A 14,951-nucleotide genomic window follows, 5' to 3' on the forward strand; every position below is an offset into this window, starting at 1 on the left:
TGGTAACTATACTAGAATCATCCATACTCTTCCACTATCTTTTGAACACTTTATTTCCAATTCATTTTATTTTATTTTTTTAGAAATTTTTTGGAAATATTATCCATATTATTTTTTAAAGTATTTTTTATTTAAAATAATACATTTTTTATTTTTTAAAAAATTTATTTTGAATATTAGCATATCAAAATATCTAAAAATATTAAATAATAATAATAATTAAAAAATTAAAAACATAATTGTAGCGTAATGTCAAATATAGCATTACCCCCGAGCTAATAGTTTGAGGAATTAAAATTAGAGAATTGAAAGATTAGGGGCTTAGTTATGTTTGACCGAAAGTGAAGGGGTCTTTTGACCGATCATAACTTTTTGTTTTTTCATTTTGTTACAAGTTACCAGCTACAACCAACGATCTGCTTGATGCGTGATGACCTCTCTGGTTTGTGGAGTCCTTCCCTTTTAGGATTCGCTCAAGTCAACTGTTCAGTAGCAGACAATTCTACCAGGAAGGAAGGAAGGAAGTAGATAGAGAAATGAAGCAGCATCACAAATTGACGTTGGTACTGTGCGGGATATGGGTTTGCACTCTGCTCTACGGCGAGATGTTTGCCTTCTGGCTTCCATTTCAATCCTCTTGTTCCTGGCCTCATCTTTCCTCTCCTCCTACTTCTACCGTAATTCTTTCCTTTTACTTCCAACAAACATTTATTTCTTGTTATTATTTTATTTTTGCTTCTCTCCATAAATAATTGATGATGACGGGCTTGTTAGATCTCTTGTCAATTATAATTTCTTTCTTTAGAATTTCGATTTTCCTTTTGATTCTTTTTAACAGTACGAAATAAAGTCTGGGTCTCAAAATCTGAATTCGCGTGATCATTATTTTAAATGCAAAAAACTCTCGTTAGCTGCATTGACAATAGCATGTAAAATTGATTTACTATGTTTCAGATAAATGGGGTTCAATCTCCCGCGGATTATGTTAAGGTTGCCGTCGTAACAGACCAACAGGTGAGTTTTCTTCTTGAATTAGATTATCAAACATGTATTTCTTTTTTGCTGGGGTTTTAGAGGCTAAGATTTCAATCCTTGACAGCTAATGGACAAAACCTCCATTGGTCTACCTCCAAAATCATTTCTTTTGGAGACTCTGAAGTTCTATGCTGATTTATACATGCGCCGCGCATTCTTTGCATCTATCCTCCCTTTCAAACCCGATGTCGTCTTGTTTCTCGGCGATTACTTTGATGGGGGGGCTTTTTTATCAGATGAAGAGTAAGGCCACCAAATCTTCATTTCTCTTCGTTGTTGTAGATTATGTGTGCATTTAAACTTGATTTTGGATATTTCCATCAAAAACATGTTAATGCATGACTTTTATGTTAGTGGCTTTTTCCCCTTCATCTTTATTCCAATATTCACTTTTAATTCTTGTCTTCGGTATGTTTTCTGGTGAGGAATGCCCTTGACATTTTTTAACTGATAAGATGGCAGGAATCTTTACATCGATTTAAACACATTTTTGGGCTGAATGACGATGGCATACTTAGAAACATCAAGGTTTACTTCATTCCTGGAAACCATGATATCGGCTATGCAAGTATCAGCTCTCATAGCCCAAAGGTAATTTGGCATGATTTCATTAACATTATACTGCCCTGACTTTTATTGTGATGCATCTGTTATAATCAATTCTGGTTCTTCTCCTTTATTTTCCATGTTAAGTAAAGTCCTGTGTCTTATGTTATTTAATTGATTGATGATTTATTTGCAATTTGGTCATAGATTATCACAGACTTCGTGATAATGGCATAGTTATGTTCTCTAATTTGCTTTTTGGTTTGCTCTTTGAGTATCACTCTGTACTCTAACATTTGTACAGGTGGTTGAGCGCTATGAGGGAGAATTTGGGATCAGAAACCGCCGGTTTACAATTGGAAAAGTGGAGTTTGTTGGGGTTGATTCCCAAACTCTAGATGGTAAAATAAAGAAGCCATTTACTCTTCTCCATGAAACAAACTTTTGCATTTTGTCCAAACATATAATATAGTAGTTGTGGGTCAGATGGCTACAGAACCTACAAATGAAAAACAGTTCTTTGATACTTTGCTAAATAAAGCAAAACAAAAGATGATGGTTAAATTAGGCACTTATATGTGAGAGGTATTGGTGTGTAGTGAAATGAATGATAAGTTCATGCAACCACCAATCAAATGAAGCCATACTTTTAACAATCTCCATCTTGGCTTGAATTGGATTTGGATAACTTCCTTGAGTTTGTTTACATGAATTTATTTCCTATATCCTTTTTTGACCTACACTTTCTTAACTTCTCCACGTTCATTAACATGGATACCTTTCTTACCATGTTCATTAACATGGATATCTTTCTTAACTTTGCCATGTTCAATCTTTTTCGTGGATGGGAATAACGCTTCACTGTCTTTTGCTTATTGTAAGACTCACCCCAAATTCCATATCTGTTGTGCTTCTCATCAACTTGTACAAATTCTTGACAATCGATTCTTCATTTCTTCACCACCAAAGTATCTCTACTAAATTCTGTAATTCCACTCTTGCTCAATACCTACAACCATGCAAGTCAAGTTAGCCAGGTGAAATGTTTTTTGTCAGTTTAATCTGGTGCAAGTTGATATGACACAATTCAAGAAAAGGTGAAGATTATTGAAAATTTTTCTTGAATTGGTTATAGGTGCATGGATTTAAAGAAATCTTCTCACATCCAAAAACCTCTTATGTGTACTATCTGGTGATGAAAGAAGACTGTCTTTTTTGGTTTAGATTTTGTAGCCAACTGACCACCTCTAGCATATACATATTTCTATTGTGGCAGAATAATAAACGTGAGAAGGCAGCAGCAGCTGTGGTTTACAGTAGTGAATACTTTTTAAGAGTTTTTTTTTAGGTTTTTGAAAGAAACTCTATTAGCGTTTTTGAGACTTTCTTAGGTGTAGTTGAGGTTAGAAGTTATTTAATTGATTTTAGTAAATTGTATTAGTGAAGTTTTTGTGGAGCAGGCAATATGCCAATCTTCATGCTCAATTATTTTATTGTGGGTTTTGGCCTAATCAGTTAGAGAAACCATTTTGACAAGAAACCACTGACATTTACTGATGATATTGTATTATCTGAGAATGAAAATGGTACAACCCTGTTCAATGCTAGGAAACATTAAAACCTGACCCTTGCAGGCTAATACTCATTGAACTTTCAGGAATATCATGAGTTATGATGTGGGAGCATATAATGTCTCATTATTTGCATTATCATGCATGAGATAATTTCACTTGGAGGCTGCATTGAATGGCTTATGCATGATGGTGGCTATTATTTTTATTCTAAGCTCGCAAGTATAGACAAATATTTCAATAGAATTCGAATTGGGACTGAAGGTTGTAGGGAAAGTACTCATTGTGCAATTCTATTTTGTGTAATCTCCAGGGCAGCCGCAAGGGAATCTGGCGTCAATGTCTTGGGAGTTCATAAAAAATGTCTCCACCGGTATTTGATATTTTCTAGAAGATTTTCCGTTCTATTATTTGTACTGATAAGTAAATGCTTGTCCTTAAAAGCAATTCACATGTTTTTCTTTCCCAACATTTATTTAGATGTTGAATTACTTCCAAGGGTATTGTTGAGCCATATTCCCCTGTATCGGCGGGATTATACTTATTGTGGTCCTCATCGTAGTTCCCCGATCATCAATCAGGTATTTTTTTTGGTTAATTTTTGTGAAGTAAAAAAAGAATCCTCTGTTTTTTGTGTTATACACTCCTTTTTGTCCATGTTCATCGAAGAGATTCTCATGTTTCTCAAGGGTTAATGATCTGAATGTTTGCACTCCTGTGAACTCTTGGAAACTTACCTTTCTGAGTTTCTTTTCATTTTCAGCGGATCTCACATTCTGCTCACAATCATGAAATTGTGTAAGCTTCTTATCATTTGTCTTGTTGAAAGGGGGACAGATGGTTGTATCCAATTGTAGAACTTGATTATGTTTTTGGACTATGGTTTACAAGTGGTCTGATGATGCAGGTATCAGAATTATCTTACCGAGGAATCTTCAAACCAATTGCTGGATATGATCAAACCTGTAAGTTATTCATCAGCTCTTGGATCCATCTTATACCTACCTTGGCATTATGTTATGGCCTTTTGTCCAAGAAGCCTGAAAGAAGTTTCTGTGTTTGCGACATTTCCCTCAACTCCAGTGAAAAAATGTGTTTGAAACTGATAGCATGAGTTAAGTGCAGATGTCAATAATATGTATGATTTCTGCAGGTACTCGTTTTATCTGGCCATGATCATGACCAGTGCTCAGTGACCCATGAGACAAAATTTGGGCCAGTAAAGGAGGTAAGCACCTGATGTTTTTGAATATATAAATTTTCTGATAATGTGACAGATTTATGAAAATACGCTTCTCCTGATAATATATTTGATTAATGAAAATATGCAGCACACTGTAGGGACTTTTAGTTGGCAGATGGGAAATTTGTATCCCTCTTTCATGCTCTTATCTGCTAGTAACTCTGCAAGTTCAAATTTATCCGCCCCAGAAGCAGCAGTGATGACTCAGCTGTGCTTTCTTCCAATGCAAACACACATCTACATATGGTAACCCTCCCTCCTGATCATAATAGTCATAGTTAGCATATATTGGGGAGGTAGATAGTGTTATCTGAAATAATTTTTATCAATGCAAAAAGCAAAGAACAAAAAGGTTACTACCAAGAAATTTATTTGTCCTCTTTTGTTTACTTGCTGAATTGTCAGGTATCTTTCCCTCTTTGCTCTGACTCTTATTACTCTCCTCTTGTGGCCAACAAGTGGCGTGGATTTTGGGCATCACTTAAGTGATTTCATGGCATCTATCAGACTATATAGCAGCATGTTCAAAGGGACCAAAGAGAAAACTGAAGACGAGGATTGTGAATATGAGATGATGTGGGATGCAGAAGGATCGATGCACCTTGTAAAGAAAGCACGAGACACCCCTCTTCTACATCCAAGCGATAAAGCTTCAGTGGAAAGGTTTTTCACTGCTACATCATCTCAATTATTTATACCACTAAATACGAGTAGCACTTGCAGTCTCTTGTGCACTTGTTATATGCGGATGTTAATTGAAATTACTGTTTTTTATATGATTTATGTCTCTCATTCTCTCTATGATGCAGGGGAAATGCTGTGATGCGCCCAACTGCAAGAAAAAATGCTCCTCGGGACATAGAAGTTTCTATGAATATAGACATAAATGCAGATACTGGATTTGATAAACTATCACATAGAACCAGCAAATCAAAGACAAAAATCATTATCCACAGACTAGTGAGGACATTCCAAATGGTCACAGTCATTGCTACTGTAAATGTACCTCTCTACATGATGTTACTCTTCAAGGATTGGATCGACAAGTGATGATAGACAAGAACATATTCATGGAAAGATTAAATTTATTTCAGTTGTTACTCCTTGCATACGAGGAGGGATGAAATTGCCGAAGTTAGCTGCTACTATAAGTTGGTTTTACCCAGTGCACTGATCTGATACGTTTTGATGTTTCTAGATTTTGTCATAGCTGATAATAGGACGAGTCCCTCACAAAGACGAGCTTAGGGAGGGTTGAGAGGACCTCTAGTGTGGGGCCTCCAGCAAAACACCTGTACAATTTTTTCAGTATTATCTTCAGAGAGTAGAAAATTCTTCATTTTGTGCTGGTTTGGCCGAAGCGCAGTTAAGACTCGGTCCATGTGTTTCCACTTGCATCAGCATCCTGTTTGTATCTTGTCTTTTTTTTTTTTTTTGGGAGTGGGTGCTGATGTGTTTGAAAGCATCAATCAAGTTTTGCAGTTCAAACCCGTTATTGAAGCTTTAATGCAATTTCCATGTCATAGCCTCAAGCCCAGCGATTCAAGGTGGTTTCGGATTTTTAATCGCAAAAAAAATTAATATATACCGTTCATTGATCATACGGATATATCTAAGCAACTTAAAAGGTGCCCCTTGATGGAAAATGAACTCGAAAGCTAATTCAAAATGAAGCAGATACCGAATTGCAAATGAAGCATTAAGCTCGCATTGTGGAAGCTATTTCAAAAAATATTCTAGCTTAGAAATAATATTTTTTTTTTGAATAATTAGTTAATTTTTTGGCTTTAATAACTTGATTTATTTTCCTTGATCATGATAACTAGTAGCCCGTACCTGTAAAATGTTTTTTTTTATGGATATAGAAATTCTCCGATTCTTAAATAAATATCTTTTTCAGAGACTAAAAATAAATATGACTAAAGAATATAGATTGTACAACTGTTTTTCATTGAAGGATTTATACGGGTTTATAACCTATGAGTTTTGTCATTTTCTGGAGAGGAAGGCCAGAGTGTCATCTTGTCCAAATAGCATTAACGAGGAAAAATATCTCTTATATATACATTAAAGAGGGATAAATATCCCTCACATATCATTATTGAGGAATAAATGACAAGTCTTTTTGAAGACTTTTATATACCTATAGGTGTAGAGAAATGAGTACATTTAACCTTAACATATTATGTTAAGAGTTATGAGAAAAAATAAACAGATTCTTGTGAGTGAGTATGGGGCCTAGAAAGATCATTAGCTCTATATCCATCTAGGATCAATGCGTAGTAGAGCCCAGGGATATTAGGTATGGTAGCTTTCCAAGCCCCTATATACTTGGGCTCCGCACATAGCCGAGCCCAAGGATAACCTGGCAGCTTGCCAAACCCACATGTATTTGGGCTCAGCACGTAATCAAGCCTAGGGATGTTAGGCCATCACCTTACCTTTAGCCTTTTTAAAACATGGATTTTAGGCAAAAATAACATGTATAAAACACGTTGATCTATCAATAATCACTCAAGTCTTTACGTGTGTGTGTGTGTGTGTGTGTGTATTAAAAGGTTATTAGGTTTAATAAAAGTCTTTTTACCTAAGTTGTTTGTCCTATTAATTAGAGACTTTTTACCTTTCCCATCACATTTGTCTTTGCAGAACTTTTGAGATTATTTAAGGCTATATGTCTCGTCTTTATTTGAAGGAGATGACCAGGTGGTCTATCTTCATTAAAAAAAGGTGTTCATTGGGAAACAAAAAAACAGCATGCATTCAATGCAACAATTAAATAGACTTCTAGAGATCTGAGATGATATGAATGGATATTCATCCAAAGGTAAGGGTGAAAAGTTGTTTTCTTTATAACCATAGTCATTCTTGTTTTTATCTTTTATTTTACTTTCACTTTTTATAATTTCTGAAAATTAGTTTTGTTGAAAAATTCTAAGCCACTTTTGTTTTAATATAGAAAAAAAAATTGTCATTCTAGGTATTTCCCACCAAAACCTTATTTTTTTTCTTTTTTACTCTAAATAGAAATGGACTTAAAAGAGTCAGATTTGTCCTTGAAAACATGGACATTGTTATCTATGAAGAGGAGTTCAGGTTTCAGCCTAAGACCAGGAGAAAAAACAAGGGACATGAGTCCATTATACTAGGCTCCAGAACTAGATGGGGTAGAACCCCAACATCAATCTCTAGTAGGGGGAAAGTAATTCTTCCCATAAAATGTCTTCCCCTGTTGCCATTAGAGAACCTTAGGAGAGAGAAGGGCTACCTTAAACCCTAATAATGATGCCCCTATCACTATAGAGGTGAAGGAAATAAAGTTTGTTAACGATTAATAGACAAGAGAGTACAAAGTTCAAATATCTACCGAAAGTAAGCGTATCAGTCAACCAACCTTGAGCCTTGTCCATGGTAATTTTGAAATTGCAACCCTCTTTTGCATGTATGCATTAGGGTACACTTTCTTTATCTAAGGATTTATAAGGAAATTTTTTATATACTTTAGTTGGGTCTAGGCCAATTGCACCCTAACAGGGAGATAATCTTATCCGCCTTCAATAAGCTTCTTTGGCTCATCAATTTTTTTTTTTGTAATTTTGTATGGGTCTAACACTTATACTTAGAAAAATATTAAGGCAATTCTCTAGACAAATTGTATGGGTCTTACACCTACAATAAAAAAATTTGTACAAGATCCAAAAACTTTTAGGAAATTATTGAAAACTTTATATAGGTTCAATGTCCATACTTGGAAAAATATTTACAAATTTTTGCAGGAATCAAGCTTTGAATTTTATCTAATCTTAGTAGGATTTGCCCCCTACTTGGAATTGAGATGTTTATAGGATCAGATGGATATTTGTGCTATTGTTTTTAGATGAAGTAAAATCCTTTAGGATTGTTGAGATTTTGTCAATCCCCTCCTTAAAGAGTGTGCAATTGCATTGGGAGGACCATGTCAATCATTTCTCGAGGTAAACTCCTCGATTGCACTAAGAAGACATAATTGATCCCTTCCAAGGTAAATTGTGCAATTGCACTAGAGAGATTGGGTTCATCCCATACTTGTAAGGTTATATGTTGTTGCCGTAGGAAGATCATGTCAATCCTTGTTGCTGAGGCAATATCTATCCCATTCTTAGAAAATTGTGCAATTGCATTAGAAAGACCATATCAATCCCTTCCGATGTGAATTATGCAATCACATTAGGGAGATTGAGTTGATTCATTCCAAGGTAAATAGTGCAATTGAATTAAGGAGATTGAGTTCATCCCATCCTTGGAAGGCTATGGGTTATTTTTCTAGGGAGATCGTGTCAATTCTCATTGCTGAAACAATGTCTATTTCATCCTTAGAGAATTATGTAATCATACTAGGAACACCATGTCAGTCTCTTTCAAGATAAATTATGCAATCGCACTAGGGAGACTAAGTTAATCCATTTCAAGGTAAATTATGCAATCGCACTAGGAAGGTAGAATGATCTATCCCATCATTAAAAGGTTATGGGGTCATTTTCCTTAAGCATCACCTAGAAAAAATAAACATCATTACTTTGAACAAGTTAATCCATATACAAGAAACTTACATTCTTAGTCATTGACTATGGTGCATTTTATTACCCTTTAAGGTATGATTAACTTGATGGCTTGGGTATCTAGTTTCTACTAAGATCTTGGTTTGAGTTCTATATGTGATGAGAGAATAGAGTTTCTCTAGTAGATGTCTTTTATGTAGTTAACTCACTTTTCCTTAGATAATTTTTAAAGAGACTTCACAGGTTTTATGATTTGAACCAACTCTCTTTTTACTTGTGGAAAGATTTTAAGCTTTCGAGGTTTTAATTATATTCATGAAGTCGACAAAAACATACAACTCAAATTTGCTTGTCTCACTAAGTCCCAGAGAAAAGTAAGAGAAATCACTTTATAGCTTAAGTAATAAAATGTTACATAGCTTTTTGATTCCCCTGTAAACAATACTCATCTAGTATTCGTGGTAGATCATGCCTCCCAAGTTGATTTTTAACATTTTTATTAATTAAAGTAGTATCTCTTGTTGATAAAATTTATTGGTACCATTAACAGGATCATAAGAATAAACACCATCCTCCTAATTAAGTGATGTTATACGTCTACAAAACTTCTCTTTGCTAGTATATAGGTGCTCAAAAGCGATATAAATTTTACATGGAGGCCACTAAAAACCATGATAGAGGTTGGTTCTCGGTTACTGTATTGGGCTTATCGATTTGATGATTTCCTTGACTGACTAGCACCACCTCAATGAGGAGTTGGACTTGATTGTAAAGTTATGGATGCTCTGATAGAATAGTTATGCAAACAGTCATAACGAGGTCCGTGACACATCTTATTCCAGGTGTGTCTTGATTATTTGTCATTAATAGCGATAAGGGATGTCAAAACCATTTTATAAAGAAAAATTGATAGTTTTTTTATCAGTTCCCACAGATAACACCATTGATGATGTCCCGAAAAAACCCAAGTATCTTAGGGGTAAGACTTATGTCTTGGATAATCAGTTAATCTCTTGGTTCTAACAACCTAATTCATTCTTCTTGACCATAATGACTAATAGTCAATACATGTAAAAGATCCTTTTTAGTGGATTTGGACACTCTCAAATGTTTAAGTATGTATCTTTTTTTAGAGAAAATAAAATTATATTTTATGGAGAAACTTTGAAAATAAATATGTTGTAAAGAATGAAGATTGTGAATCTATTTTTATTAAAGGATTCATATATGGTTTTATATAACATATGAGTCTTTGTTCTTTTATGGAGATGAGGGGTTAGAGTGTCATCTTGCTCTGTATTATTAATGAGGAAAAAATATCTTTGAAAACATGCATTAAAAAGAGATAAATATCACATACATATTATTCATGAGAGATAAATATCATTTACACATCATTAATGATGAATAAATAACAAGTTCTTTTGAAGAATTTTATACACCTGAGAGGGTGTAGAGATATGAGTGCCCCTGACCTTAATATTTTATGTTAAGGGTTACAAGAAAAACACAAACAAAGTCTTGTGACCCAATATAAGGCTTAGAAAGATCTAGGAGGGTGTAGAGATATAAGTACCCCTGACCTTAATATTTTATGTTAAGGGTTACAAGAAAAAACAAACGAAATCTTGTGACTTAATATGAGGTTTAAAAAGATCATCAGTTCTACATCCATTTATGCTTGATACATAGTCGAGCTTAAGGATTTAGATCTGATAGCTTATCAGATTCTCATATGCTTGTGCTCAACACATAGCTAGCCGAGCTCAGAAATGTTAGGTCTGATATCTTGTTAGACCCACATATATTTAGGCTCAATGTGTAACTGAGCCCAAATATATTAGATATCATCCTTCCTTTACCTTCCTTTAACCTTTTTTAAACATGAATTTTAAGTAAAAGTAACATGTATAAAACACGCTAATGAATCAAGTGCTAATTGCAACTAGCATCTTTAATTTCCAAGGTAAAGAAATGAATATGATAAACATTATTTTGCTTAAAGCTAATATAAATTGACAAACGTGGGCGGCTAGGTATCTGTAATTAGGGAGGAAACATGCTAAATTTTTGACAAGGTGCTCTTTGAACTTAGAACTAGGAAGTAAAGTACGGAAATTAAACACATTCAATATGTATTTGATCACAAATCTTATTAGTTGCCAACAATTTCCATGTTCACGTACAAAGAAGTAGGTGGCGAGTGAACTGAGCTCTGTACAAAGATCACGTCACAGAGACTCCGTTCAAAGTGAACATAATAAAAATAGTACAGATGATCCAGGGTTACAAACTCAACTGATCATCAATTACAACTTACAATCATCCCTCATATTCTTTGCTGGTTGTTACAAACTTAGAGCTTGTTACTTCCCAAAAAAGATTGATTAATTCAGAGGGAGACACCAGGTAAAAAAGAACAGCAGTACAGGTCACAGTAATTAAGGCTTCCATCAACAGGCAAACAAACAACCTTTGACAGTCATAATAAAAGGATTGAGAGACGTGTCCCCCCATATTATAATTGATCTCCTAATCATCTCCATTGATCTTCATATATACTCGACGAACCAGTTGGTTGGTGAAAAAGGAAAGAGTGCAGCAGTAAAAATTAACTGATCTCCTGTGATCTGTGTCCCCAGAAACCCGATATGGATTGCTTTCCAATCAGGTAAAAAAAAGAGGGAACTGTTGCACTTACAAGGAGAAAATTCTGTGTAGCTTGAGAAAACGGATAGGCAACCACACCCTTACCCCATGAAACCAAACCGTACTGGACCAGATACATCGAGCTCTTATTGTGCATGACGGGAGAGATTAATTTATATGAGGGCAAGGAAAGAAATCAAGAAATATACGTCACAGCTATAGCTAGAGTAGTAGTAGTATATGCTATAGCTAGATGGCTAATCATCACCCTGAATATACCAGCAAAGAAGCATGGTGGCGCAACGGCGTAGGATGTAGATACGAGCACGTTGCTCCTTAACCAAGGCCGCACACTTGTTGGTGAAGCCATGTCCCTTAGATCTCCTTGTAGCAGGGGCCTTCTTGACCCCAGTACTGCTCTTGTTGTATACTTGGAACTTAATCTCACCCATATCTAGTAGATTTTGTGTAAGCTATGAGAGGTGTCCCCAAAAAAAGCTCGCCGAGAGCTTGGAGTCTGGGGGAGGGGCAAGGGGATGTATATATACAAAACACAATACCCTAAGGATATGAAAAGCCAGTTAAGAAAAGGTGGCTGTATTTTGAAGGAAAGCAACAGGAGGAGTGAACATGGTCAGGTTCGAAAACTGAGGGATTTGCATGGGAAGGCGTGCATAGTAATTTGAAGGTGCTCTTCTTTTTCCTTCTGTATAGATGTTAGACAGCAGGGGGAGTGAACGTGGGGTTTGAGCTTTTAATATCAATGGTGCGTGCAAAATAATGTTTTTAACTCCTCGCATTGCTATCAAGAACCTTGTATTGTTGTGTTCTTAGCTGGAATTAGTCAATAGATTAAGCGTAAATGTTAGATTGGAGAAATGGCAAAGGTGTGCATGAAAGGTGGAGGTCTGTTCGATGAAGACAAGACATAGGATTAGGGTTCTGGGAACATGGCCCCGGCAATCTGACCTCAATTTTGAGGTAGGGAGTTGGTTTTGTTGGATTCTCTAACTCTACCAATTTGGTTCACAGTCCCAACACTCTAGTGATTGTTGTTATTCTTCAACAAAAGAAAAACTATGGATTCTTGAAGTATTTGTTTTTTTTTTTTTAAAACCACACTTTTTTTTTTAATTTGGTTTTATTGAGGAAAGCAAAAACTAACAATCGTGTCATAATTTTTTGGAAAACCAATTGTTTTGATTTTGAAAAAGTTTGACAACTGTTCTTAGTTTCTCACCTTTTTAAAAAAATATTTCTTTGTTAGAAAACAGAAAAAGCAATTGAAATCAAATCTGATTCCTATATTTGTTACATAATCTCAATTTATTGGAGAAAATAAAATTAATGTTTCTTCACATAGCAACATTACACACAAGTGTGTTTGTTTTTAAGGATAATTTTGTGGTTATGATTTTTTAAAAAAATATGTTAGTTGGATTTAAATATATGTTCAGTAAAAAGTATGATTAAGGTTTTATGTGCAGTAAAAAAAATATATAAAATATTTGTTGTGGTTACTTTTTAAAAGTGTTTTTATTTTAAAAATACAACAAAATATATATTTTTTTATTTTTAAAAATTATTTTTGATATCAGCACATCAAAATGATCTAAAAATATAAAAAAAAAATTAATTTGAAGTAAAATAAAAAAAATTTAAATTAAAAAAAATATTTTTAAAATGCAAAAACAAATAGAATTTTACGAAACTTGATTAAAAAAAATATAAAAAAAACTGCTTCACAAAAACTATATTTCAAACTTAATTTTTAATAATTTCATGATATAAAACATAGTTAAGTATATTATCAAAAACATATATATTTTTTTACACTGCAAGCACAAAAACACTAAAAACAAACGCACCATATTATAGTTCGTGCAAGAAGGGAAAGTGTGCCCGATGGATCTTAGAGATTTGGTTTTCAATGGTCAACACAGACAACTGCTCTCCTTAGATATGGTTGTTAATATGCGATGTGTAACACAATTTCATTAATACACGCAACATTTTTATATTTTATAGTTTTTTTTTAAATGAATCACGTCAAATCCAATTCTTACTGTCCTACCATTTGTTTTCGTTGTTTTTGTAGTGGGGAAGGGACTTAGCCTTTGTTAATCTAACTCAAAGTCCCAGACTATAATGTTTTTTATTCATTATTTTATTACGTTACCTTGCCTCAAAATTTAAAATTTTTTTAGCATAAAAAAATTTATAAGAGACTTAATCTCAACAATAACAGTGTTTATATATACAAAAAAACTCACATGCACAAATAATTATAAACTCTCTTTTATTACTAAATTGAATAGTAATATAATATTTTCAAAAACTTTTAATATGTCTGGAATTAAGTTATATCATTTACACAAGGCAAATAGTAAATAATTTGGAAATTGATGGACCTTTCTCTCTTCTTCCTATAACATCATCTATTTTTTTTACGCCTCTTACCTCCCAGTAATTTTTTATTTTAATTTCATTATTGAGTAAGAAATTAACAGCAATTAGTCTTCAATTAAAATAAAATCATATTAAAATACAAACTTAGAATAACCAAAATAAATTCTTGAAAAAATGCACAAATGTTTATCTGCAATAAATTATAAAAGGATACCACAATAGTAACCGAGTCTATAATAAAATGCCCACGGAGCGTTTTAGATTAGAGAGTAATTTTAGTAAGCATTTATTATGTAACTCAAAGTCTGTAGGCCCACAAATCCAACCCCCAAAAACCAAAAGACATAAAATAAGCTGGCCCATAAATAAATAACTAGCAGATAGCATTCTTCGGATAATGCTCCATATAACCCGAATAATTGCTGCTTGTATTAATTTAAATTTATTTATTTATTTGCAACTTAGTCCAATCCATTAGGGTCCTTCCCATGAATACGATCAAGGAAGATTTTTATATATTGGTAGAGAATTTCTACGTGAGGAATCTAAAAAATATGTAGAATGGAGTTCTGCTATAGAAAGCAGAGAACAGATTTCTTGAATGGAAACAAAATTGTTTATGAACAAATTTAGTGAGAGTTCTTTTTTTTTCTCCTATTACACTCCTCTTTAAGCAGATTACATGAATGAATATATATACACATACTAACTAACTTTCTCAACTAACTAAACAATATGTAACTAAACTTTTTAACATTTTAAAGCTGTCAGGACAAAACGGTAACTGTATTTACATATAGTATATGAAGTGTTAGGCTTGCTGTGAATCTTTTCAGCGTCTGCATGTATCAGCTGGGAATTTCCTCTGGTCTTGTGTTGATAAGATGTAGAATATTGTAGAACTCCAATATCCCCCCTCAAAGATGAGAAGAATATTATACCATTCCACATCTTGGTAAG

General features: G+C 33.9%; 2 protein-coding genes across 3 annotated transcripts; one reads left to right on the top strand and one right to left on the bottom strand.

Annotated features, from left to right (window-relative positions):
• The first annotated feature begins 367 nt into the window (after positions 1 to 367).
• Positions 368 to 5,734, top strand: LOC118039074 (uncharacterized protein C630.12). Of its 2 annotated transcripts, none has more exons than XM_035045662.2 (13): positions 368 to 677; positions 955 to 1,014; positions 1,100 to 1,278; positions 1,491 to 1,626; positions 1,886 to 1,982; positions 3,466 to 3,525; positions 3,633 to 3,733; positions 3,916 to 3,950; positions 4,060 to 4,117; positions 4,306 to 4,380; positions 4,484 to 4,641; positions 4,855 to 5,058; positions 5,205 to 5,734. In XM_035045662.2, exons 1-13 carry the CDS (start codon positions 537 to 539, stop codon positions 5,443 to 5,445), a joined length of 1,545 nt encoding a protein of 514 aa, XP_034901553.1. In that variant the 5' UTR covers positions 368 to 536; the 3' UTR covers positions 5,446 to 5,734. The 2 variants fall into 2 exon arrangements, with proteins under 2 accessions (XP_034901553.1, XP_034901551.1); XM_035045660.2 differs by having other exon boundaries at positions 373 to 677; positions 4,801 to 5,058.
• Positions 5,735 to 11,267: 5,533 nt separating this feature from the next.
• On the bottom strand, positions 11,268 to 12,312 carry LOC118039075 (small polypeptide DEVIL 22). Its single transcript, XM_035045663.2, has one exon. It carries the CDS (start codon positions 12,032 to 12,034, stop codon positions 11,840 to 11,842), a length of 195 nt encoding a protein of 64 aa, XP_034901554.1. The 5' UTR covers positions 12,035 to 12,312; the 3' UTR covers positions 11,268 to 11,839.
• Positions 12,313 to 14,951: the final 2,639 nt, after the last annotated feature.

This window comes from Populus alba, chromosome 1, assembly GCF_005239225.2.
Source record: "Populus alba chromosome 1, ASM523922v2, whole genome shotgun sequence".
NCBI lineage: Eukaryota > Viridiplantae > Streptophyta > Magnoliopsida > Malpighiales > Salicaceae > Populus > Populus alba.